The sequence below is a fragment of the Podarcis pityusensis genome, assembly GCF_964106645.2.
Source record: "Podarcis pityusensis genome assembly, chromosome: 14".
Classification (NCBI taxonomy): Eukaryota; Metazoa; Chordata; class Lepidosauria; order Squamata; family Lacertidae; genus Podarcis; species Podarcis pityusensis.
Window position 1 is genome coordinate 29,412,538 of NC_138039.1, and position 25,862 is coordinate 29,438,399.

At 45.7% G+C, this 25,862-nt stretch overlaps 1 protein-coding gene across 2 annotated transcripts; it reads left to right on the top strand.

Moving 5' to 3' along the window:
• Nucleotides 1-24,523, top strand: CILP (cartilage intermediate layer protein). Of its 2 annotated transcripts, none has more exons than XM_080980877.1 (9): nucleotides 1-131; nucleotides 4,210-4,386; nucleotides 11,107-11,190; nucleotides 13,500-13,769; nucleotides 14,620-14,805; nucleotides 16,402-16,716; nucleotides 16,973-17,081; nucleotides 19,381-19,538; nucleotides 21,270-24,523. In XM_080980877.1, the coding sequence occupies exons 2-9, from the start codon at nucleotides 4,323-4,325 to the stop codon at nucleotides 23,615-23,617; spliced, it is 3,534 nt and encodes a 1,177-aa protein (XP_080837003.1). In that variant the 5' UTR covers nucleotides 1-131; nucleotides 4,210-4,322; the 3' UTR covers nucleotides 23,618-24,523. The 2 variants fall into 2 exon arrangements, with proteins under 2 accessions (XP_080837003.1, XP_080837004.1); XM_080980878.1 differs by lacking the exon at nucleotides 1-131 and adding an exon at nucleotides 3,746-3,810.
• The last annotated feature ends 1,339 nt before the right edge of the window (nucleotides 24,524-25,862 follow it).

Genomic DNA, 25,862 nt, shown 5'->3' on the forward strand with positions numbered 1-25,862 from the left:
CATCTGTGTGGCTCAATGCCACCCCCTAAGCTCTACACAAGGCTATATAAGAGACCCCAGCAGTTGGAAAACACTCAGAGCGGATGTATTTAGACAGGAGTCCAGAAGGCGCAAAGAACTGGGAGCCTGGGGTAAGCTGCAACACTTATTTCTCTTAGCATCTCAAACTTCTTAGAGCTTGACTAGGCAGAACTAAATCTGAGCTTCTCCATCATTAAGTCCATTTTTAAAAATGGTGTGAGGTTGACTTTATATGCTGTTATATGCAAAAACCACTTACATACAACATGAAGAAATAGAGGCAGGAGGGGTAGGAACAAAATTTTTATTGCTGCTCGCTTGATTTAGACTGTGCTTTAATTTATCTTGATAAGTGGGAAGTTTCTTTAAGAACGGGTTATATATATCCTAAACACATAAAATGTGTTGTTGTTTTTGACCATGGAACTGTTGAATGCTTGGTTAAGTAGCAAGTTAGAAGCTTATAAGAGGCAGTTGTGTCAGAGGAGCAGAGGACAAATTGTTCTGCAGTGTGAAAACAGTGGATTTGCAAGGCAGGTTCATCACGATGCAATGACTGGGAAAGTTGAAGGGACCACACCAGCCAGGACAGAACCTCTGATTTAGGACAGGTTGTCCCTAATTTATTCACACCATTAGGTCAGAGACTTCAGGACTTGGATAAATTCCTCCCGATTTTTCTCCAGCTATCACTCAACATTCAGAATTTGAAAAAGGAGGGGAGCGTTAATTTCAAGGATGTTCAATAAAGAGCCACCGCCGTGATCTAGGCAGCATGAAGAGCTTTTCATCTGGCGGAGAAATGGATGGATGCGCCTAAGTCTCTGATATGAAGTCCTTTTGCTTTGCTTGGAATGGATGATTCCCACCCCCCCTGCAAAAAAAACCAAAACCAAAAAAAGTTCAGGCTTTATTTAATTGCATTAAAATGAAACGTATTGGCAAATGTGAACAAGAGTTTTAGAAAGAAAGAAAGAAAGAAAGAAAGAAAGAAAGAAAGAAAGAAAGAAAGAATTTTTTCATTCAACCGTCTAAACTCTGTTTTGTTTACATCTTGGACAGACCTTCTTTAGACTTCAGATGGATTCCCCCACAAACATATTTACTTCAGAGGGATCTGAAGGAGATGTGTGGGAGGCAATTGCAATAGCATATTCTCCTCCATTTCATCTGTTTGCAACAAAACAAAACCGTGGGCCCTTCCAGGCTGTCACTATTTTCGGGTGAGATTTAATCACATACCAGCAAATTTGGGTGGTTGCAGTTAAAGCTGATCCAGAGCTCTTGCGTAACGAAACCTGCTGTGCCCCTAAAGTGATGGTGAAATGCACTGGAATGTATGGGATGACAATTGCTTGACACAAAGTTGTATAACCCACCCACAAACTTAGTGCAAACAAATCAAGATGAATGCTTAGGTTGTCTGGAAGTGTTCCCAATTATATATGATGTTCTATTTCAAGATTTCTAAAAAAACACAGGGTGACGCATGTAGGGATTTGGGGGAGAAATTCAAATTTATGCCTGTTTAAAGTCAAACATACCTGATTCACTCTTTCCGAAACAATACGAGAATGGAAACACGGGCATCCTTCAAAATTTGCACTTCTCTGAAATTTGCAATGTTGTCCTCTAGCCAAGTAATGTGTACAAAAATACGTAGACTGAGGTAAAGTGTGCAAATAACTGCGCTAGTGAAAATAACATACAACAATGCATTGTTTCAGAGAAAATTGCTTTGCAAAAACACTGGTGAATTTCATGAGGACTTTTTTTTTTTAATTAATCACAAACTAAAGTGGAAATGTGCAGAACTGTACTTAAAATCAAGAAAATGAGAAACTGAGAAAAAGGTGAAATTGATAAATTCACCCAGCCCTAATCACATGGCGATGCTGGAAAGTTAAGCTTATTTACAAGAGTTAAGAACATCAAGAAGTTTGCAATGTTCCATTTCCTTTGGGGCAGTTTTATGGCTGAGGTCTTTTGTGACTTGCATTGTTGGTGAGGATGCTTTAACTCAGCTGTCTCGAACCTCGACTCCTCCAAATATTTTGCCTTATAATGTCAGTTGGGGCACCAGGTCTGCAAACAATTTTTAAATGTTTCGCTGCTTTATATACTTTTGATTATATAGCACACTGCTCTGGGATTATTTTAATGAAGAGTGAGATAAGAGATCTTTTAAACAGATAAACAAACAAATGTCAAGCAGCATTTTCCAAAGTGCCCCTAAAATGTATTTCTAACTTTGGATTTGAATTTTTGAAAACCTGACCAAAAGCTGGATTTGAGCAAGGTTTTATTACAACCCTAATCTTAATGTGTTGCCTGCTGCAAGGATTCTACCAGGACGGTTTGCATTCTGCATATGGATTCCCTGCAAATGCACACAACTCCTGACATGGCATTAGACACAGTATTAAAACTCCTTATAACATCAGTTTTAAAATATCAAAGTTTCTAGACCTTGTGAACATCATGATAGGCTTGAAGACATGAGGGCAGTGCCTAGTGAAACTCTCCACAGTGGAGTTTCAGTAGGAATCTCAATGGCTGGGGGTTAGGAATTCAGTTCCTGCTAGACTCCTTCCTTGCCTAGCTGCTTGGACAATCTCATATTCTATTTTGTTCAGGTGGAAGAGGATTCAGTACTTAGTAACAGACATTTTAGGGACGTGGGTGGCGCTATGGATTAAACCACAGAGCCTAGGGCTTGCTGATCAGAAGGTCAGCAGTTCAAATCCCTGCGACGGGGTGAGCTCCCGTTGCTGGGTCCCTGCTCCTGCCAACTTAGCAGTTCGAGAGCACATCAAAGTGCAAGTAGATAAATAGGTACCGCTCCAGCAGGAAGGTAAATGGCGTTTCCATGTGCTGCTCTGGTTCGCCAGAAGCGGCTTAGTCATGCTGGCCACATGACCCGGAAGTTGTACGCCAGCTCCCTCGGCCAATAAAGCGAGATGAGCGCCGCAACCCCAGAGTCAGCCACGACTGGACCTAATGGTCAGGGGTCCCTTTACCGTTTAACAGACATTTTATTTTTGTAAAAAAATCCTAACACCAACAGGACTAGAAACTTGTAAAATAATTTGTATATTCTCTCAGTGCAAATCAAAACATGTAGCATGTGCATGTACACATCTGTGTCTGAGGGCCCTGGGGAAAGGGTTTACACTTCCTCATCATTTCTGGCTACATTCCTATCTGATTTGCGAGCGAAACTGGCTATAACGAGGATATTTATTTTCCTTAGCATATGTCTCGGAGGATGTTCCAATCTCAGGAGGGAGGATTGTTTTACAGGATGGATATGCCGTGGCCAAGCTCCGTTATTTCAGCATTCTTGAATCATTTCGGTTCTGGGGGCGTTTAATCCTTTTAAAAGGGGGCCTCCAATGAGATTGCAAGAAGCCATCATCTGCAGAACAGATTTAGTGTGGAAGCTTAAGTGGATAGACAGATATGAATACTGTCTCTGCTACACGCTTCCCTCTTGTTATACTTGAGAAGTTATGCCAGGAGTTTCAGGGCGGGGGGGGGGGGCGGAGAGGGGAAACATCCACTCGATTTTCCAATAAGTTAGAGCAGGGAGAGCCAACTTCCTAAAAGTGCAGTCTGCTACGTCCTCCCCGGCCAAGATGCTCGGGGAACAGACCCTCTATGGTGATGACGTCACTGTCCCGAGAAAACAGCCTAAGAGGGTATGGGTGGTTTTTTTCCGGGTGCTCCATTAGAAGCCCTGTTTACTGAGCATTCATCCAGATTTGCTTACACAAAGCTTACATGGAAGTTAGACTTTGGTCTTTATTGAGCTTTCACTCTAATTTGTTTTTTGGGGGGTGCGGTTATACGACGTGTGGCAATCACCCTCCATTCATCCTTATTTGTGGGTGGAGTGTTTATACGTCTTCCCGTTAATCCTTCCATTCATCCCACGCTTTCCGGGGCGTTTACCCATCACAGCTGTATCCAACTAAATTCTAATCAGAGTAGACCCACTGAGATGAATTTACCCATATTAATCACATCTATTAACTTTGTCAGAATGTAAGAAGGGCTTGTTGGATTGGGCCAATGGCCCATCTAGTCCAGCCTCCTGTTTTTTCAGTGGCCAAGCAGATCCCTGCAAAGTCTCAAGAGTCTCAAGGTCAGGCTCCTGTTGATAGACATGTCCTCCTTTTCCACCAGTTGTTCCATGCAGGAAGATTAAACATTCACTCAGACCAGAGGGGCACCACCTGAATGCACCCAATCTGACTGGGACTCAGATCCCCACGAGGAACCAGTTCTGTCCCTGGAGGATGGATGCAACACAGCGATGCCTCCTGGCTTCCTTCATCCTTCTCGGAGTGGCAGGCATTTTCGGTGAGCATCAAAGATGAAATTTTTATTATTTTGTTTTGTTTTAGCTATCCAGGTCTAAGAATGGTCTTCTTCATGCAGCATTTGCATGCCCTGGAAGGACCATCAGAAAAAAGCTCTGTTGGGTCAGACTAAAGGTCCACCGAGAATTGTGCTGGGCCAAAACTTGCTCTCAAATTTCCTGAATGAATGATGCTTCTGGGTTTTTTTTGCATCTCATTAGCAGGGCATTTGGGAAGTCCTTTATAACTTTGGTGGCTGTGAAGTATAGAGCTTACCTTAATGTTGCCAGGCGACCAGGCTGACCTGCCCATGAGGCAGTAGCAGGCTGGGGACGGCTGGGAGTAGCAGGCTGGGGACGGCTGGGAGTTGTGGCAGATCCAGCCCCCAAGGAGCATGCCGCTCTCTGCCTCCTTTGCTGCTACCCCGCTTGCTCCTTCCTGTATCTGCCCCACCTCCTTCAACATGCCAGGGCTTCCCCTGGCCGTCTCCACTTGCCTAAGGCAGCAATGGAAGTGCGGCAGGGGGTGGAGGGAGGAAGCAGCGGCAGAGGTGCCATTTTCTGTTTTGCCTCAAGTGGCAAAGTGGCCTGGCCCTGCAGGTGGCCAAGGATGGCATGTGTTTTTCTTCCCAGTAAACATTTCCCTCACACTTTGCAGCCTCCCTGGCTGCCTCTGCTTCTTGATCTGAAAAAGCCCCAATGGAGGAGTTGCCTCAGGGGGCAAACTGTTGCACAGGAGGCCAGGGAGACTTGTTTGCCAAGGCCAGAGATCGGTGTGCTTGCAGACCTTGCTTTTAAGGAAAGTCATTCCTTGTACCTTAAAATAAAATTCTGCAGGGATTTCTTCAAAAGTGAAAAAGTAAATGTGTTACTTGAGAACAAAAAGAGGTGCCCAGCAGGGAGTAGGAATTCCCAGCCCAGGATGCCATGGGATTTTCAGGAAACACCTGGGAAGGCTGTGGAGTGCAGACCAATAAAAGGTACTCCTTGGTCACCTCAACATATATTTAAAGCCCCCCCCCCAATGAATCCTGGGAATTGTAGTTTGCCACTCATGGATCTATAATTCCCAGTACCCTTAGCAAATTACAGTTCCTGGGGTTCTTTGAGGGGGGGCTTTAAATGTATTGTGTATGCACAGCCTAAATGTGAAGTGAAGGCAGTGAAGGCCCTGTGTGAGTGCCTGGAGGCGGTTGGAGGTTGGATGGCGGCTAACAGATTGAGGTTGAATCCTGACAAGACAGAAGTACTGTTTTTGGGGGACAGGAGGCGGGCAGGTGTGGAGGATTCCCTGGTCCTGAATGGGGTAACTGTGCCCCTGAAGGACCAGGTGCGCAGCCTGGGAGTCATTTTGGACTCACAGCTGTCCATGGAGGCACAGGTCAAATCTGTATCCAGGGCAGCTGTTTACCAGCTCCATCTGGTACGCAGGCTGAGACCCTATCTGCCTGCGGACTGCCTCGCCAGAGTGGTGCATGCTCTGGTTATCTCCCGCTTGGATTACTGCAATGCGCTCTACGTGGGGCTACCTTTGAAGGTGACCCGGAAACTACAACTAATCCAGAACGCGGCAGCTAGACTGGTGACTGGGAGCGGCCGCAGAGACCACATAACACCGGTCTTGAAAGACCTACATTGGCTCCCAGTACATTTCCGAGCACAATTCAAAGTGTTGGTGCTGACCTTTAAAGCCCTAAACGGCCTTGGTCCAGTATATCTGAAGGAGCGTCTCCTCCCCCATCGTTCTACCCGGACACTGAGGTCCAGCACTGAGGGCCTTCTGGCGGTTCCCTCACTGCGAGAAGCCAAGTTACAGGGAACCAGGCAGAGGGCCTTCTCGGTAGTGGCGCCTTCCCTGTGGAACACCCTCCCACCAGATGTCAAAGAGAACAACAACTACCAGGCTTTTAGAAGACATCTGAAGGCAGCCCTGTTTCGGGAAGCTTTTAATGTTTGATGTATTATAGTATTTTAATATTCTTTTGGAAGCCGCCCAGAGTGGCCGGGGAAGCCCAGCCAGATGGGTGGGGTATAAATAATAAATTATTATTATTATTATTATTATTATATAAATGTAAGGGGGACACACACTATTAAATTATTTTCACATTCAGTTTCTTTATACTTTATTTACATACTTACTTACTTGTCACATTTATATGCCACCTAAGGAGCTCGAAAATACATGGTTCTCGTCGTCTCCATTTTTATCTCACAGCAACTCTGTGAGGTAGGTTAGGCTGAGAGATCATAGGAGCCAAGGTCCCTTCACCCACCCCATATAATATTTGTGGGGGCCGGGGGCATTTGCCATTCAAATGGTGTTTGTGTGCTGCATCTCATGATAGATTATTCAGGGCGGGGCTTACCTGCCTCCCCCCCAAAATTTTTTTATTCAAGTTGACATCCCTGTGACTTACCCATGAGGACTTAAATCCCCCCAACCAAAAAACTGATGTGGAGAGAATGGAACTCAAGACTGGGGGAAAAATGAGAATGTGAGAAACCCAAACGGACAGATTTGCTTGTCTTTTGCTTACACACACCTGCCTTCCCCTTGGGAATGGCTGTGGTGGGTGGGTTAGGAAAGCTGCCCCCACCCTCAGATCTATGGCCTAAGGCAGTTGCCTCACTTTGCCTAACAGTAGGGCCGGCCTTGATGGAGTTGTGCTGGGAATAGGATGGGCCGATTGCTTCTCTGTGGGCTGAATTTCTGGCCTCCCCTGCGTGCCCCAACAACCTTGCTTGCCTTCCTCAGCGGAGGATGCGTCTGAGGGGGTGGGAGGCGGGTTTGTCGTGGTTTCAACTCTGCAAGAGCTTCTGCTCAATAGCCCGCGCAGACAGCTGCCGCTTGGCACACTCAAGTGGAAACCGAATTTGACAGGGAACAGACACAAAACCTTTTGTTTCCAATCCCCAAACCAGCTGCTCTCTTGCCCCACAGGCTGGGTCGGCTGCCATAAAATGAACCACTACACCAACGGCAGGCACTGCGAACATTTGTTCTTTCGAAAACGCATCTCGCACAGAGGCGCTGCCCCCCGCATAGCAATGAACCAGAGGTCCCATCTACATTGTGTGTTGACAGCACTTTAAACCTCCGTGGCTTTCCCAAAATAATCCTGGGAGTTGCAGTTTGTACAGGGTGCTGGCGGCTACAATTCCCAGAGTGGTTTTTAGCACTCCCTCTTCCCAGCGAACTCTGGGAATTGTGGCTCTGTGAGAGGAATAGGGGGTGTCTCTTAACAACTCCCAGCACCCTTAACAAACTACAGCTCCCAGAACACTTTGGGACAAGACATGACTGTTAAACATGCAGGTGGGACTTCAGGTTCATTGCTATGCAAGGACATATTATTCATCTGGTGCCTTCATTATACAGTGGTACCTCGGGTTACATACGCTTCAGGTTACATACGCTTCAGGTTGCAGACTCCGCTAACCCAGAAATAGTGCTTCAGGTTAAGAACTTTGCTTCAGGATGAGAACAGAAATTGTGCTCCGGCGGCGCGGCAGCAGCAGGAGGCCCCATTAGCTAAAGTGGTGCTTCAGGTTAAGAACAGTTTCAGGTTAAATACAGACCTCCGGAACGAATTAAGTACTTAACCCGAGGTACCACTGTATATCTGTTCAACCAGGCCTTTGGCTGATTAACATCAGCCTTTTAAACGTGTTCGTGGGAGGGGAGTATTATTTTCTTGTCTTTGTTTTAACTATTAATTGTGCTTTTACCATGTACTTTTAATCTTGTGAACCACCCTAAGATCTTGTGATTTATCATCTAATAAATGATGATAATAATAATTGTGTGAGATGCATTTCACGCTATTGTGTAACCCTCTGAGTAATCAAGAAAACCTAATGTGTAATCAAATCAGGGTGAACACTCAGTAAATAGGTCATCTATGATATTATTTTCAAATCACATTTTTACCTCACCTTTCCTCTAAGGAGCTCAAGGTGGTTCTCCTCCTTCTCCATTTTATCCACCCAAGAACCCTGTGAGGTAGGCGAGGCAAAGAGAAGAGAAAGTGGCTGGCCTAAGGTCACTCAGCAAGCTTTGAGGCTGATGGAGGGTTTGGCCTCTGGTCTCACAAGTCCCATGACCCTAACCACTACACCACACTGCTCCGAAGTCCTTTCTTCAGTGCTGGCAACGGGATCACATCCTTCCTTGCCGTTAAGGGCAAGCAGTGCCAGGGACTCTACCTCCACAGGAAGGAATTAGAAGAGGAGTTTAGCTTCAGCCAAGTCTGTGCAGCGACAAGCAAGCCGAGCCTACAGAACCACAAAGGGAGGTTGTATCAGCCAGTCATTTCCTCTCTTAACTTTCTGGATTTTTCATTTTCATTCGAATCGTCATCTGGCTTCCTTTTAGAGTCTGGGAGTTGTTTCCCTTCCTCCCCTTAATGCCTAATGTCTTGTATAGCACAAAAAAAAAAATGGGAAAAGGTCTGCAGCAGACTATACAATTTTGCTCTTGCACCACGTTGCCAAATGCTCACAAGCACCCCCTCGCCTCTCCTTTGCACGCACATCTATTGGGTGTGTGTGGGGGGGTGTGTGTGGGGGTGTGTGTGTGTGTGGGTGTGTATGCAGAGAGCTCCACTTGGCAGCTGTTGTTACAGCTGTGAGGCTGCCCAGCACTGTGGCCAATAAGGCTTCTACCAACAGAGATGGCAGCAGAATTGGGGCAGGGGATGGGGCAATATTTCCACCCTGACACCTGCAGAGTGTCACCTTTGCAGGCCAGGCAGGGCCCAGAAGGGTCAGGAGAACACCACAAATGTGAAGTCTTGGTGCCTGGGGGGTGGGGCAGGTACTGCCTCTGGGTGGAGGTCATGGGAGGACAGCACTTTGGGGTGCTCCTTTGAAGAATCTGGGTTGGCATCTCAGAGACTCTGCTGTGTGGAGGACAGGAAGAGGAGCAGCAGCTGGAATATATTATCGATATGGCTATATCGAACATGTCATTTTAATACCTTAGATCGTACAGTGGTACCTTGGTTCTCAAACGTAATCCTTTCCAGGAGTCCGTTCGACTCCTGGAATGGTTCGAAAACCAAGGCGTGGCTTCCAATTGACCACAGGAGCTTCCTGCAGTCAATCGGAAGCCACATCGGACGTTCGGCTTCCGAAAAACGTTCGCAAACAGGAACACTCACTTCCAGGTTTGTGGCATTCAGGAGCCAATTTGCCCGGGAGCCAAGCCATTCGACTACCAAGGTACCACTGTACTTCCGCTGTTTTGTGTCATAAGCCACTTTTGGTTAGAACAGAATAGAAAAACGTTTAAATGTTAAATTGAATCTAAATGGCTAGTTGAATCTAGAGCAGGGGTCAGCAACCTAAGGCCCATGGGCTAGAAGTGGCCCGCAGAGATCATTTGACCAGCCCACAAGCTGTCCCCAAACTAAGCTGCGCGCTTGCGCGCTGCGCTAAACCTATGCACTGCAGCGTGGGGACTCACTTCCACGGCGCTGAAAATTGTGTCTGCTCACGCGCAGATGCCAAAAATCACTCGCACACATGCACAATCCGGCCCACGGAGGGATCTCCGTGGGACTGATCTGGCCCAGGCAAGATAAACCCTGCTGACCCCTGGTCTAGCGGGTCAAATATGTCTCTCCATTTCCCCCATATCCTGTTTTTTCCCCTTCTGTTTAGAGAGTAACATGGGCAACTAAAAATTGAGATCCGAGACAGTGAGCACTTTCAGGCAGGGATCCCCCCCCCAAAAAAACCCCTTTCCATGTTCTCTATAAAGAAGCCTGTGCACTGATGCCATTATATTAAGGGAGTCGCTTTCTGGCTCTTTTTGGCTCTAACTAAGGCTCTGTTTGAGGCAGGGCTGAGTCCCAGAACCTATTTAGGATGCTTTGGAATATGTGAACCTATGGACATGTACAAGGGATCCTTAGTAGGGCTGGAAAGAAATTTTATTCAGGTTGCATTTCAAGGGAAACCTGTATGAACTTTCTGAAACAATCCGTGAACCAAAATTTGCGCTTCTCCCAGTTTTGCAGTGTAATTCTCCAGCCGCAGAATGTGTACAAATGTGCACATGCTAGGGCAGGGTGTGCACATAATGTTTATATTATAGTGAGCAGAAAAATCATACTAAAATTGTAGCATTGTAGAGTTGGAAGGGACCCCGTGGATCATCTAGTCCACCTGCAATGCAGGAATATAAAGCTCTCCGATACGGGAATCAAACCTGCAACCATGGCATTATCAGCACCACCCTCTAACCAACTGAGCTATCCAGGCTGAGCCCTAGGTATTATACTAGGGAACACTGCTTTGCAAAAATGTGTATATAAGGAGAGATTGCACCTACAAATATGTACATTAGGAGAGACTGGTATTAAAATACTGGTGAATTTTCATCAGAACATGAAACAAAACATTGCAAACTAATGTGGAAACGTAGAGACCTGAACTTAAGGCTGGAAAAAAATGAGAAACTTTGAGAAACCAAAATTTGAAAGGTTCACCCATTCCTACACTGAGTAACCACAGTGTCTCTACACATCAGGAATTGAAGCGGACATGCATATACAAAATTCCAGCATCACAAGGAGCATTGAGGACTCCCAGTATGTATTCTCTAGAAACTAATAGCTGGGTATAATAGAATTTATGCTACTGTTATCACTTCAATATGTTATTTTCTCCAGCTGGTTTGATTATGTTTTTCTCCTGACTTTTCTCTCCCTGAGGCGAGCGAGTTCTAAAGCAATCAGTCAGCAGGATCAAGCCAGGACAGAAACTGTACAACCCTCTGATCAAACGCGGTCCAGACAGTAAGTCATTTCCCATCTCTAGTAGTTTTGTTTTAGGAAAGAGGGAGGATGTCTCGGACTTTGCCATTCCTTTAAAAAAAGAGAATGATTTAATTTACAACAGATCCAACCAGTTTGTCTCCACGACTTTCTTCAGTAATGGAAAACATACTAAGTAAGTCCTGCCACTGCTGAACAACTTTTGGCGAGCAGCAAAAGAGAATCGGCCTGGCTGCGTTTGCTGGACAGCGAAAGTCAAACATAGAACCGCAGCCCATTTCAAGGCCGGTCCTGCCAATAGGCAGAGAAGGCAGCCTCCTCAGGCAGTATATGCTGGACTGGCGTAAGGAGCGGTGGCAGCACCTGGTCCATTTATTCCTCGTGAGAACAGAAAGGGAGCCTTTCTAGATCATGCCCAAAGCCCACCTTAGTCAAGCATTCAGTAGCTACAAAAAGGTTTGGTGGGGGGGTGAGCATAGGTCAAAGCTTAGCCATGGTAATTGCTATCATTTCCCAGCACCCAGAAAGTTGGAACTCCCTCTCTATTGACATCTGGTGGGTACCTTCACTGTGCTCTTTTGGAATGCCTGCTAAAACGTTTTTGATTAGGCAAGCCTTTCCAGATATGTGTACGGTGGAACCTCGTGTTACATACCGTCCTCCTTACGAATGCTTCAGTTAACGAGCTCCGCTAACCTGGAAGTACATGCCCCTAGTTGCGAACTTTGCCCCAGGATGCGAGCGGAAGTCACGCGCCGGCGGTGCGGCAGCAGCAGGAGGCCCCATTAGCTAAAACGCTCCTCATGTTAAGAACGGTTTCGGCTTAAGAATGGACCTCTGGAACGAATTAAGTTCGTAACCAGAGGTACCACTGTAATGTTGATATGCTTTAATCTGGTTTTTAGCTTATCGTTGATGTTACTTATTTTTAAAGCAGTGTTTCCCAAACGTGGCTCTCCAGCTGCTTTTGGACTATGGGTCCCATCATTCCTGACCACTGGTCTTGCTAGCCAGGGATAATGGGGATTGTAGTCCAAAAGCAGCTGGAGACCCAAGTTTGGGAAACACTGTTTTCAGAGATTTTAAATTGTTGTTTTTAACTGTGTTTTACGGGTAATTTAGTTGTTTTATTCTTTTTTGTAAACTGCTGTGAGGTTGTGGGTTGCTTTTTTTAAGTAATCAAATGCTATATACCGTATTTTTTGCTCTATAAGACTCACTTTTCCCCTCCTAAAAAGTAAGGGGAAATGTGTGTGCGTCTTATGGAGCGAATGCAGGCTGCACAGCTATCCCAGAAGCCAGAACAGCAAGAGGGATTGCTGCTTTCACTGCGCAGCGATCCCTCTTGCTGTTCTGGCTTCTGAGATTCAGAATTTTTTTTTTCTTGTTTTCCTCCTCCAAAAACTAGGTGTGTCTTGTGGTCTGGTGCGTCTTATAGAGTGAAAAATATGTAAATAAAATAAAAATTGAGGATTGCGGGGCAGAGAGTGAAAGAGAGTGGCTTACCAAAAGGGTCTATGGCACAAGCGAGGTTCAAACCAGGGACATTCTGATCCACAGATCAGTCTCTTCATCCGTATACAACACCACCTTCACTGTGTAAAGTGATTCTGAATATGTCTAACAGCAAGTGGAGGAACCGAGCAAGCTGCCTTATGAAGCCTGACCATCGGTCCATCTAGCTGAGTATTGTCTGCACTGACTAGCAGTGGTTCTACAGGATTTCAGGCAAAGGACATTCCCAGCCCTGTCTGGAGAGGTCAGAAATGGAACCTGGGACCTTCTGCATGCAAAGCAGATGCTCTAACACTGAGCCTTTCCCTGCAAACTTTCCAGTTTACATTGGATTAAGAAAATAGAAAATGAAAGCTCAGTAGACAGTTAACCAATCAAAGGGGTGAAGAGAAGGAGGGGACAAATTAAAGTAGAGCTGAATTATATACATACTAGCTAAAAACAGCTTTTTGGAGTTAGATGAGATCCTGCAAGGCTGTGTCATATGAAACCTCATTTAAGAGACTATAGGTCCATCTGGCTCCACATTATCTACACTGACTGGCAGTGACCAGGGCCTCAGGCAGAAGACATTCCCAGGCGACATACCTGGAGATGCAAGGAACTCAGCCAAAGATGAGGAGCTTCTGCCTGCAAGGCAGATGTCTCAGCACTTAGCTATGGTCCTTCCATCGGTGTCTTTTCCAAATCATGTTTTCCATCTTAATACTCATGCTAAGCTCGGGGGTTTCTTAATTCTAAACAATAAAACTGATGGAAGATAAGAAGGTTTCCAGGTAAGTGAGAGGCACCCTGCATCCTTCTCTGTTATCCAGGCAATGTGAGATGGACCACTTGGTTTAACATTGACCACCCTGGAGGCAATGGGGATTACGAGCGCACAGATGCCATCCGCTTCTACTATCGGGACAGGTTGTGTCCCAGGCCCATCCGCGTTGAAGCCCGAACGACAGACTGGATCCCTGCCACCAGCACAGGCCAGGTGGTTCACTCCAATGCCCAGGAAGGATTCTGGTGCCTGAACAAGGAGCAGCCTGCAGGGCAAACATGCTTGAATTATGCTGTGCGTTTCCTGTGCCCCATAGGTAAGTGCTCACCAGATAAGAAGGGCCTGGTCACTGGATCAGGCTAGACATCCATGTAGTCCAACATTCTGTTCTCACAGTGACCAACCAGAGGCCCACAAGCAGGAACTGGCTGCAACATCATTCTCCCCGCTTGTGATTCCCAACAACTGGTATTCAACAGTAGAGGCAGAACATAGCCACCATTAGCCTTACCCTCCAGGAATTTGCCTAATCCTCTTTTAGGTTGGGGTGTGAATAGATGCTAAAAGGTAAAGGGACCCCTGACCATTAGGTCCAGTCATGGCCGACTCTGGGGTTGCAGCGCTCATCTCACTTTATTGGCCGAGGGAGCCGGCATACAGCTTCCGGGTCATGTGGCCAGCATGACTAAGCCGCTTCTGGCGAACCAGAGCAGCGCACGGAAACGCCGTTTACCTTCCCGCTGGGAATTTATCTACTTGCATTTATTTATCTACTTGCACTTTGACGTGCTTTCGAACTGCTAGGTGGGCAAGAGCAGGGACCAAGCAACGGGAGCTCACCCCGTCGCAGGGATTCGAACTGCCGACCTTCTTATTGGCAAGTCCTAGGCTCTGTGGTTTAACCCACAGTGCCACCCGCGTCCCTGAATAGATGTTAGGAGAGGCTATATTTTAGATATTATCCTTCCTTCCTCACATTTGTGAGTTCAGCAGAGTGTCATCCCTTTGCAAATTAAAAGGGAAGCAAAGATAGGCTAGTTTTAGGCTTTTAGTTTAAGCAATCCAGGATGCTTTAAGGCAGACTGGATTCTCCTAGTATTTCCCCTTAAAACAATAATTGCACAGTCTTGTAAAAACATTTACTCACTCAGAATGCTTGTTGCCAGACTCCTTACCTCAAGATTCCAAAATGTTATGGTCTTCGTGGTCAACGTGGAGCGAATGTTCTGGAAAATGTGAACAGGATGGTGTCCAGACTCGGACCAGGACCTGTCTCGCGGAAAGCCTTCAGGAGCCACACTGCAAAGAAGTGAGCGAGGAAGGACGACGCTGTCCTGGACCTCCTTGCTCAGGTGCCCCCAATAAAATTCTAAGGCTGTGTTATAGGTGAACTGTACTTGCATATTCCCACCCCAATACCTCAAACTCTTGCCGCCGCAATGCCTTGTGTAGCATCTTGCTTGATGAAGAGAACTCAAAAGCTAGTCACAATTTTGGGAGAGTTTGGTTGGTCCCTAACCAACAAGAGGTGTTGTGGTCTGGGGCTGAAGACCCATTGCTATTTCTGCAACTGGGTCCCAGAAGGGTCCCTCCCTCCAGCATACTGGGATCAACCAATCGGCATGAAAGGGGAGCTTCTTGGCCACTGAGATGAAGTCTTCCCACCCTTTCTGCTGATTGGAGCCAATCAGAGTGAAAGGAGGTGAGTCAGCCACTGAGGATTGGCTCCAAGGGTCACTTTGGAGAAAGAGAGTGGTAAGATCACTGAGGAGCCATTGTTCTGTATGTTCCAAAGCTAAGCATTTATGAACACAGAAAACGCAAGGTGCTTCCGTTTCAAGGGAATGGTATGCAAGTTCTGTTATATACAATGGAACTTCAAGGAAACATAAATAAGTCACACAGAAAGAATATATTGGAGAACTTCAAATCATTTGCCCACGTTATGTCCACAGAAAATAGATCTTGCTGAAATGCAACCAATGGAGATCTGCATTGATTGTTGTAACAACAACAAATATTATTGTGGTTGTAGAATTATAGCCATATTCTCGGAATTTTATATAGTCTTAGAAGGGAGCATGGCTGTGAGGAGGTGTGGCTGTGTTTGTCATGGAAGGACCCTGCACATCTGAATTTTCCACTATACTACTGCTAACAAAGGCATTGCCTAAATGTGGATTTTGGAGGAAAGGCTGGTGGTGACTGTGGTCCTTTCAGCTCTGTCTAGGGATGGGAGGGAAATTCAATTCAGTTCACTTTTAAAGGGGAATCTATCAAATTCTCACTTTCTCAAATAATATGAGAACCGAAATATAGCCACCCAAAATTCACACTTGTCTGAATTTTACAGTGTGGTTCTCCAATGACTGTTAATAATAATAATAATGGGCCAGGTGGAAATGAGCCCTGTAGCAGAGAGCAGTCTTCTTTCCAGCACTCATGGCATCAAATGAAAATATTAGCGGAAAGTGTGTGTAAAAATGAACACATTAGTAAAACACATTTTTACAATCCTTGCAAAAATGTGTACATTAGTCAGTAAACTGCAAGTAAAAATGTGTTTATTAGGATAATTCTTTTCTTCCTTCTTTTGGGGTTGTCTCCAACACCAGTCATACTTAGAGTAGACTTACTGAAATTAATGGACACACCTAACTTAGATCCATAATTTAAGTAGGTCTGTAACTTCATTGGATACAACCCTTAATTGTGCTGATTTCAGAGAAGACCGTGTACACACCATACATTTAAAGCACATGAGGTCCCCCAAAGAATCTTGGGAGCTGTAGTTCACCCCTCACAGAGCTGCAATGCCAAGCAGCCTTAACAAACTACAGTTCCCAGCGTTCTTTGGGGAGTACTGTGTGCTGTGTGCAAGCTGTGTACGTAGTCAAATAAAAAAATGATGTGATGTGTCATAACCGGCTGTTTTCTCCATCCCTCAGTTTGCAACATGACCTGCTCCATGGGCCACGTGAATGCCGAATGTGACACCTGCATGTGCGAGGAACACCTGCTTCATGGCAAAGTCTCCTTGCAAGGTGGTGGCCCTGCAGTCGGTGCGGCCGTCTCCTTGCAAACCAAGCCGACAAAACTATTGACAGTGACTGACAGCAATGGGGAGTTTCAGGTTCCTGGCGTGTGCCTTGATGGCAAAACCGCCTTGCAGATCAAAAAGCCCAATTACAAAACAGCTTTGGTCATCGTCCCCGAGAGTTCCGGACGTTCCTCATCAGTCCACATCCACTTGGAAAGAGCAGGTAAACAAAGTCTGTTAACAAGCAACTTCGGTGCAAACTGTTCAAAGGGATGGGAGCCACACTCTTGTTACCTGCCACACACCTGAGCTCACATATGACATCGAGGGTGGAGCAGGTGGCTGTAGTTTGGGAGGAAATGGCCTTGTGGGTTTAATTAGGCCGGCAGGCCTGAGGTTCTCCAGGTCTGGATCAAACACAGGAAATGGTAAATCCAGCTATGTAAGCCAACTCAGTGAGGAATATTTTCTGCCCCCAGAAAAACCGTACATGGTGACGCATCCCGAGAGCAAAGCCAGGAGAGAGGGACAAAGTGTTTCTTTCTGTTGTCAGGCTGTTGGAGACCCGGTACCTGACCGATACTTTTGGTAAGTCCTTAAAGTTCACACAGGCAAAGTGTGTTCCTTAATAGGTTATAAAAACTGCATAAAGCTATAATTAAGTCATTACACTAATGCCACAGTCTTTATTTCATTAAGCTCCCACTGACATTAGTTTTGTTCTAAAGCAGCAAATGTAACCACGTGAAGCAGCACCTTCTATATTACATAGAACTGAATGTTGTGAAGCCCCAACATGGTTTTGGGGCTGTTAAAGGAACACAAAGCAGCCTGCAAAAGGAGGGATGTTTTCTGTCCCAAAATCAACATTAGCTGCTACCCGCCCTGGTGCTTCTGACGTGTGTAGTTATAAAAGTAATTGCCCATGTGGAAAATTGCAGATGGGAAAGCTTTTGGAGGGGGGAAATTGTGAGCCCAGAACATATGGAGCCTCCTAATAGCACTAGAATAAACCATTCTTTAAATAGGGTGGTGTTCAACCAAGATCTAATCAGCGTAGACCACTAAAATTGGTTGAAACGAAGATCAGGGCCACTGGGCCCATCACCTCCTGGCAAATAGAAGGGGAAGAAATGGAGGCAGTGAGATATTTTACTTTCTTGGGCTCCATGATCACTGCAGATTGTGACAGCAGTCACGAAATTAAAAGATGCCTGCTCCTTGGGAGAAAGGCGATGGCAAACCTAGACAGCATCTTAAAAAGCAGAGACATCACCTTGCCAACAAAGGTCCATATAGTTAAAACCATGGTTTTCCCAGTAGTGAGGTATGGAAGTGAGAGCTGGACCATCAAGAAGGCTGATCGCCGAAGAATTGATGCTTTTGAATTATGATGCTGTAGGAGACTCTTGAGAGTCCCATGGACTGCAAGAAGATCAAACCTCTCCATTCTGAAGGAAATCAGCCCTGAGTGCTCACTGGAAGGACAGATCATGAAGCTGAGGCTTCAATACTTTGGCCGAGAAGACTCCCTGGAAAAGACCCTGATGTTGGGAAAGATGGAGGGCACAAGGAGAAGGGGACAACAGAGGATGAGATGGTTGGATAGTGTTCTTGAGGCTACCAGCATGAGCTTGACCAAACTGCGGGAGGCAGTGGAAGGCAGGAGTGCCTGGCATGCTCTGGTCCATGGGGTTACGAAGAGTCGGACACGACTAAACGACTAAACAACAAACTCAGTTCCGTTCATTTCAATGGGTTTAGTCTGAGTAAAGCCTAGCTGAATACCAACCACAATATTTATTGACAATGACAATTTTTAATCCCGCTGTTCAGCAAAAGAGAGAGAGAGAGAGAGACTTGCAGAGTGGCTTGCAAGTCAGTTAAAAGGCTTACAAGAAAACAAAAACACAGCGCAAAAGGAAAATGGATTGGGAGGGAGGAAGAGATAGGCAAACTCATCTACAAGTTGAAAGGTTACAAATTGTTCTGATGTCCAGCTGGGATGAAAAAGTTCAGGGAGAGGAGGCAACAGAAGTTGCTGTGCTGATGGAGCAGTCCTGCTTCTTTCTCTTCACACATCTGCTGCTGCCTGATGGAATGACTGCTGCCAGGTGACAACTGATGGAGGGAGGAGTCTGGGTGATAAACCCATCACCTGTTTGTTTGTCCCAAACACTTGGTTCTTAGAGGTATACTGCTAATTTCTTCTCATTATTTATCTACTATATATTTTGGAACGTTGTTTGTTTGTTCGCTATTCATTGGGACATTGCTTAAAACACCCTAACCAAATGTTGCACAATGGTTCCTCAGATCAGGAAGCAGCTTTTTATGTTTGGATGCAATTGGACGCCATTTTGAATCACAATGGCAGACCCGACCTTTCAAAACTGCACTGATCTTTTGGGTTTCTTAGAATTCCTGAGCAACGCCGAGTACGAGGCTGCTATTGATTCGATAAACTTTTATCACAGATCTCCCATTAGCTTTCCATTGCCAGGGTGGGGAAAGGGAAATCATCAAGACAGCAGACCTGGAAAATCCACAAAAGCAAAGAGAGGTAGAAAAATGTTATGTACTGAAGTTCTCACCATGGGCCAGCAGGGGGATACTGTAGATAGTTCAGGTCCACATATGCAAATAAGGGATTGAAAGTGACGTTCAGTGATTGGATAATTACAGAAAATGGTTACTGTTGTGTTCTAGTGGAGCTCTATATAAGCAGGCTGGCTGAACCCTTCAGTTCAGTTCTGTTCTGGCCTGTGAATAAACAAGAGCTGTTGAAGAATCGCTGTGTCGTCTGATATGTTCACCCACAACTTAACAAAAAAATATATCTCTTTGATTCTAAGCTTTGAGTCTTCCCTTTCTGAAAATACTACAGGTTCCACAACGAAACCTTGCTAGACCCTTCGCTTTATAAGTACAAAAGCAACCTGGTGATAAAGAACTTGAAAATGGACCAAGCTGGAGAGTATTATTGCAAGACCAGCAATGATGCAGGATCTGTGAAGTCCCGAGCAGCCACACTTTCTCTAACAGGTAAGAAGCCATTTTTGGAGGGGCAGGGAGGCAGAAGTGGTGGTGGACTTCAAATCTTCCCTATTCCTTACTTATAGTGTATGGAAGCAAGTGGGGCAGTCCCAGTGCACACCCACACCACAGAGTGGAAGTGGGACTGGACCGCTTGGAGGGTCCCCCCCCCACTCCAATTAAGCAGTACAGTTGTACCTTGGTTCTCAAATTTAAACTGCTCCGGCAGTCCGTTCGACTCTCAAAACGGTTTGAAAACCAAGGCGCAGCTTCCGATTGGCTGCAGGAGCTTCGAATGTTTGACTACCATGGTACCACTGTATATACATTTTATGAGATAAATAAATTAATTAATTCAAGCAATGGAAATTGCCTTCATGAGGCAAGAAAGGATGCGTGGATTTCTATAGTTTGTGTTGATTTCACAGAGGTAGTCTGTTCAATTCCCCCTTTCACACGTTGTTGCCATTTTTAAAAAAATCTACACAACATTATTTTATCTTAGTGTATGCATTTCTAAATGCATATCCTAAACAATTTTTTAAAAAAAATTATTTTGGCATCTATTTATTTTTTAGCAGGCAACTGTTTTGCAAAAAAACAAAGTAGTGCCATCTCAGCTTTTTTAAAAAATGAAAAAAGGTATCTGAAAAGCAGCTGCAAATATTCTGCCTGTATTTTATACCTGACATCTATAGGGTAAAAACTGTTGCTCAGCTGAACTTGGAACAAATGAAACATTTAGAAACAGGAGAGAAGGATGGAGGGAAGCAAATTGGAGTTCTATGGCGCCATAGCAGCTAGGCCCCATGGCAAACAGACCTGAAGTAGGTGCCCCTTTTGTAATCTGGCTGCCAAGCTGCACTCATGATGGGACAGCTGTTCTCTCCATCTATAATGTCCAGGACTCAGTCTATGTCTCTCAGTCTCTCCTATGCTGGCAATTTGTAAAAACTGTTGTCCCCACCACCACCTCTCGTGCCATTTGGCTACTTGCAAGGATTGGTGAAGCTGTCAAATTTCAGTTTCTCATTTTCCCAACCTTAAGTTCAATTCTCCAACATTTCCACATTAGTTTGCTTGAAAACAACGACAGCAAGCTCATGAAAATCCATCATTTTTATGCGGCTTTTTCCTAATGCACACATTTTTGTATGCAATTTGCCTAATATATAGTGTGTTACGATGTGCTGTTTTGACAAATGTGTGCATTGTTATGCACACTTTTCCCTAGCTGGTGCATTTTTTTGGTACACATTACGTGGCCAGAGAACTGCAAATTTCAGAAAAGCGTGAATTTTGAAGGAGTGCTGTGTTTGGGTTTGCTTATCATTTGGAAAGTGTGAATTACGCAGGTTTGCCTTTAAATGCAAACTGAGTTGAATTTCACCAGCTTAGCTCTGTTGGTAAGAATGCAGTGCTGATAACGCCAAGGTTCAATCCCCAAATGGATTGCAGCTGCACATTCCTGCATTGCAGGGGGTTGGATTAAATGACCTTTGGGGTCCCTTCCAACGTTACAATTTGATGACTCTCCCCCATTGCTAGCTACTTTCCAGAGAAAAGTTCTTCACTCAATGGACACCCATGTCATTAGTATCCTGTGTTATTCGGCCCTTAGTTACACGGGTTCAGAACTCTCACTTTTTGGCTTGAACAACATTCCTGCATAAGGGAAGACCCTGAACTCTCACAGAAATGGCTGCACAAGAAACTAACATATGAAATCTATTTCAACAGCAAAGAATGAAGCTCCTTGCAACCCAAGGCCTGAGAGCTATCTCATCCGGCTGCCACACGACTGCTTCCAAAACTCAACAGGCTCCTTCTACTATGACGTTGGCAGATGCCCATCCAGTGCCTGCTTTGGGATGTTGGATAACGGCCTCCGCTGCAAAGATGTTGCCGCTTACTGCTGTGGGGTCTCCAGAATGGAGACACGAGAATTAACCTGTTCCGGGTACACACTTCCCATCAAAGTGAATGTGAGGTGCGGCTGTCAGAAGTGCGTTGAAGCCAAGGTGACGGTGCGAGGAAGAGCCGTGGCTTCCGACACGCAAGAGCCCATGAGGTTCGGCCATATATACATGGGGAATAACAGGGTGAGCATGACCGGCTATAAGGGAACCTTCTCCATTCAAGTGGCACCCAACACAGAGAGGCTGGTCCTCACGTTCGTCGATCGCCTTCAGAAGTTTGTGAACACAACCAAGGTGCTGCCTTTCAACAAAAACGGTGGGACCGTCTTCCACGAGATCAAGATGTTAAGGAAGAATCCACCCGTCACGCTGGAGTCGACAGAGACCAGTGTGATACCTCTGGGAGTTATGGAGGGAGACGACCCGATAGCCGAACTGGAAATTCCCCCCAATACGTTCTATAGACAGAACGGAGAACTCTATGCTGGGAAGGTGAAAGCCAGTGTGACCTTCTTGGACCCAAGGAATGTCTCTAGTGCAGCCATAGCACAAAGCGACTTGAACTTTGTAGACGACGAAGGCGACATGCTCCCTCTGCGGACGTATGGCATGTTTTCCATGGATTTCACGGATGAAACCTCCGCCGAAACCCTCAACGCAGGGAAAGTGAAAGTCCACCTAGACTCCGCTCAGGTGAGGATGCCAGAACATCTGAAGGGAATGAAGCTCTGGTCTCTGAACCCCCAGACAGGCTTATGGGAAGAAGAAGGAGACTTCCAGCTTGACCAGAGAAGGCGCAGCAAGCGAGAAGAACGGACATTTCTGGTAGGCAACATGGAGATAAGGGAAAGGAGGCTTTTCAACCTTGACGTCCCAGAGAGCAGGCGGTGCTATATCAAGGTGCGCACTTACAGAAGCGAAAGGTACATGCCCAGTGAACAAGTTACGGGGGTGGTGGTTTCCGTTATCAACATGGAGCCCACACCAGGCTACTCAACCAATCCTAGAGCATGGGGCCGCTTTGACAGCGCTGTCACTGGCTCCAATGGCGTTTGTGTGCCCGCTTTCTGCGATGACCAAAACCCAGATGCCTACAGCGCTTACATCATGGCGAGCCTCGGAGGGGAGGAGCTTGAAGCTGTCCCCTCATCTCCAAGGCTTAGTCCTACTGCTGTTGGAGTCCCGCAGCCATATCTCAATAAGCTGAAGTACCGGAGGACGGACCACGTAGATCGTAACGTGAAGAAGACCGCTTTCAGCATCAGCGTGGCAAAGCCCACTCCGAACGCCGCCGAAGAGAGCAATGGCCCCATATACCCTTACGAGAAACTTCGAGAATGCGAAGTGGCTCCACATAGTGCCGCTCACTTTAGGTTTTACAGGGTAGAAGGAGACAGGTATGACTACAACACAGTTCCTTTCAACGAGGATGACCCCATGAACTGGACAGAAGACTACTTGGCCTGGTGGCCTAAGCCGATGGAATTTAGGGCTTGCTACGTCAAGGTGAGGATCAACGGACCCCTGGAGGTGAATGTGAGGTCTCGCAACATGGGGGGCACGCACCCACGGACAGTTGGCCAGCTGTACGGCATCAGAGATGTCCGTAGCATCCGTGACCAAGAGCGACCCAACATTTCAGCAGCGTGCCTGGAATTCAAGTGCAGCGGCATGTTGTATGACCAGGAACGTGTTGATCGGACACTGGTGAAAATCATCCCACAAGGGAACTGCTACCGGGAGAGTGTCAGCAGCACACTTCATGAGTATCTGGTGAACCACCTTCCCGTCGCGGTCAACAACGACTCCAGTCAGTACACCATGTTGGCACCTCTTGACCCTCTTGGTCACAACTATGGGATCTACACAGTTACAGACCAGGATCCCAGGACAGCCAAGGAGATAGCTCTGGGAAGGTGCTTCGACGGAACATCTGACGGTTCCTCGAGAATTATGAAGACCAACGTGGGTATAGCGCTCACTTTCAATTGTCAAGAGAGAGATGCGCAACAGCAAAGCTTGTTCCAATCCCTGCGCAATGTGCCGAACAGGTACCCGGTGAGCCCTCTCAGAGGGAGGGTAGGGGTAAGAAGGTCAAGCGAAAGCCGTGTTGGTCAGATTAGGGGGAAAGGCACCCCCTTTGACAGAGTTCCTCAAAGAACCCAGTAAGATCTTATAATCCAACGTGATCCAACAGCTCCATGGGGCTCAGAGAGTCCTTGCCAGCGCGCACACACATCAATTCTGGCGACAGCATCACATGGACGATAGTACAGCATTTTTTTAAAACACTGATTTATGTGGGGAAGCCTCTACCCATATGAAGTTCCTTGAGTCCTTCAACACCTTTTACTAACATTCAGATCTCATCCTAGGAATGCAGTGAAATACTTAACAAGATAAATTAGAACATCTGATTAAAACATCTGCTAAAACCACATTGGCTGCCCACCACTCAGTGGAGTACTGTCTGAAGAGACCTCCGGGTATAGGACGGTATATAAATTCAATAAATAAATAATAAAAAAAGAAGAGAGTGTATGCAGGACAGACCAGGATGCACCAACAAGAAGGCCCTTCTCTCACTGATGTGCTCCAATCCCCCCACCACTTTCTTCCACCTGGATTAAATTTTGCATACCTCTTAAAAAGGGAATGAATATTTGCAGGTAAGCTAGCCTCAGCCCATATGCTTCAGCCCAAATTCTGCATCACTGGCAAATCCTTTCTTTGAAATTTTAGAACTTACAGCATTTAATCAATACCAGTACTGAAGATTCCCTCTTTGAGGAAGGTTGCATTTTAAGAGTCTCTGACCAAATGCAGCTGAAGAGTTAACACCTAATCTATGTAATTATGATCTTGTTTTTCAGAAGAATGTTTAAAACTGTAAAAAAATGTTCTCTGCAAGGGTGGAAGAAGCTATATCGAATATTTTTTAAAAATGTACATAAATTCTTTTTCTGATAAGTGGCTTTGGCAGCCCCATTAACAAATGATAAATAAAAAGGAAGCTATTCCTTCATATTGAATCTACAGTAACTGTAAGACTCTGTAAATGTGAACAATGATATTTATTTCTGTATTTGCTCTGCAACTGTGTGTGCGTTTTCATTCCTGCCATACTGCTCTTGCGAACTTCTTCCCTTGTTTGCAGAACACAGAAATGTCAATTAAATGTGTTCACTCCATTTCCACCCCACACATCCTCCAAGGAAATCAAGGCAGCATCTATGGGCTCTTCCTTGACCCCCCTCCCCGTCAGTACTTATAACTATCCTATGAGGGAGGCCAAGAGACAGCAAATGGCTCAAGGTCACTCAGTGAGCTCTGTGGCTTAGTTTGTGATTTCAGCCTAGAATTTCCCCAGCTCTAGTCAAAGAAGCCTGTGCCAGTTAAACACAGATTGTGCTTAACTAAATAGAACACAGGGGACAAGTCTGTAGGGATGAGTTTGGCCCACAAGTCTTACATTACTTCCCTAAAATAGAAACAGGAAATATTATGGATCAAGAGTTAACATGTGCCCCATCACTCTTGTTTTGAGGCCTGAAGCAGAATTGTTGGGCCCATGCTATACCTAGCCAGCCTAGGGAACTTGTAGGTCAGCTGACTGACTCTTCCTGTAAGTCAGTAGCCCTTCATAGGAAAAAAGGTTCCTCTACAACAGGAAGTGGGGGAACCTTCAGTTGTTGAACTACAATGCCAATCCATGCCAGCCAGCACAGCAAATGGCCAGAGATGATGGGAGTTGTAGTTTAGCAAACAACTAGAGGACCACAGATGCCCCAAACCTGTTATATGGAATCAGTAGTCAACATTATGCCCATTTGTGAGGAAAAATAAGTGGGTTTAAATAGAAACAGCAATCACTTCTGTAGTTGGGAGGAGTTTCTGGTCACTTCCATGCAGGGGTGCCAACTTGAATAAAATGTTGAGGGCCCCCAGGTAAGCCCTGCCCCACATAATTGATCACAAAACATGGCATGCACACACCATTTGAATGACAATGCCTGTGAACTTGGTGGAGCCTGACTTCCTCAAATATTTTATTGGGAGCCCTGAAGGAACCTCGGCCCCTATGAGTTGGCTCCAATGCTTCCAAACAATCTGTTTATCCATCGCGCTATTCTGATGTGTTTGCTGGGAGGTTAGATGATGTTTTGTTAAGCAAGTGTTACCTCTCCGGTGCATTTTACTATCACTTTCTTTATCACAAAAGTCTATTTTGGGGGGCAGTTTTGTCATGCATGAGTGCCAGATAAACTTTTATTGCACCACCTGAATTTGAAGTATATGGCCGACTCCCAGCCCAAAAATAGCAACTTCATTAGCAAAGGCAGCCTGCTGGCTGCTGCTATTATTCTGAATTTCTGCTGTGGATTGCTTGAGTTTAATCTAACAGCATCCTTTA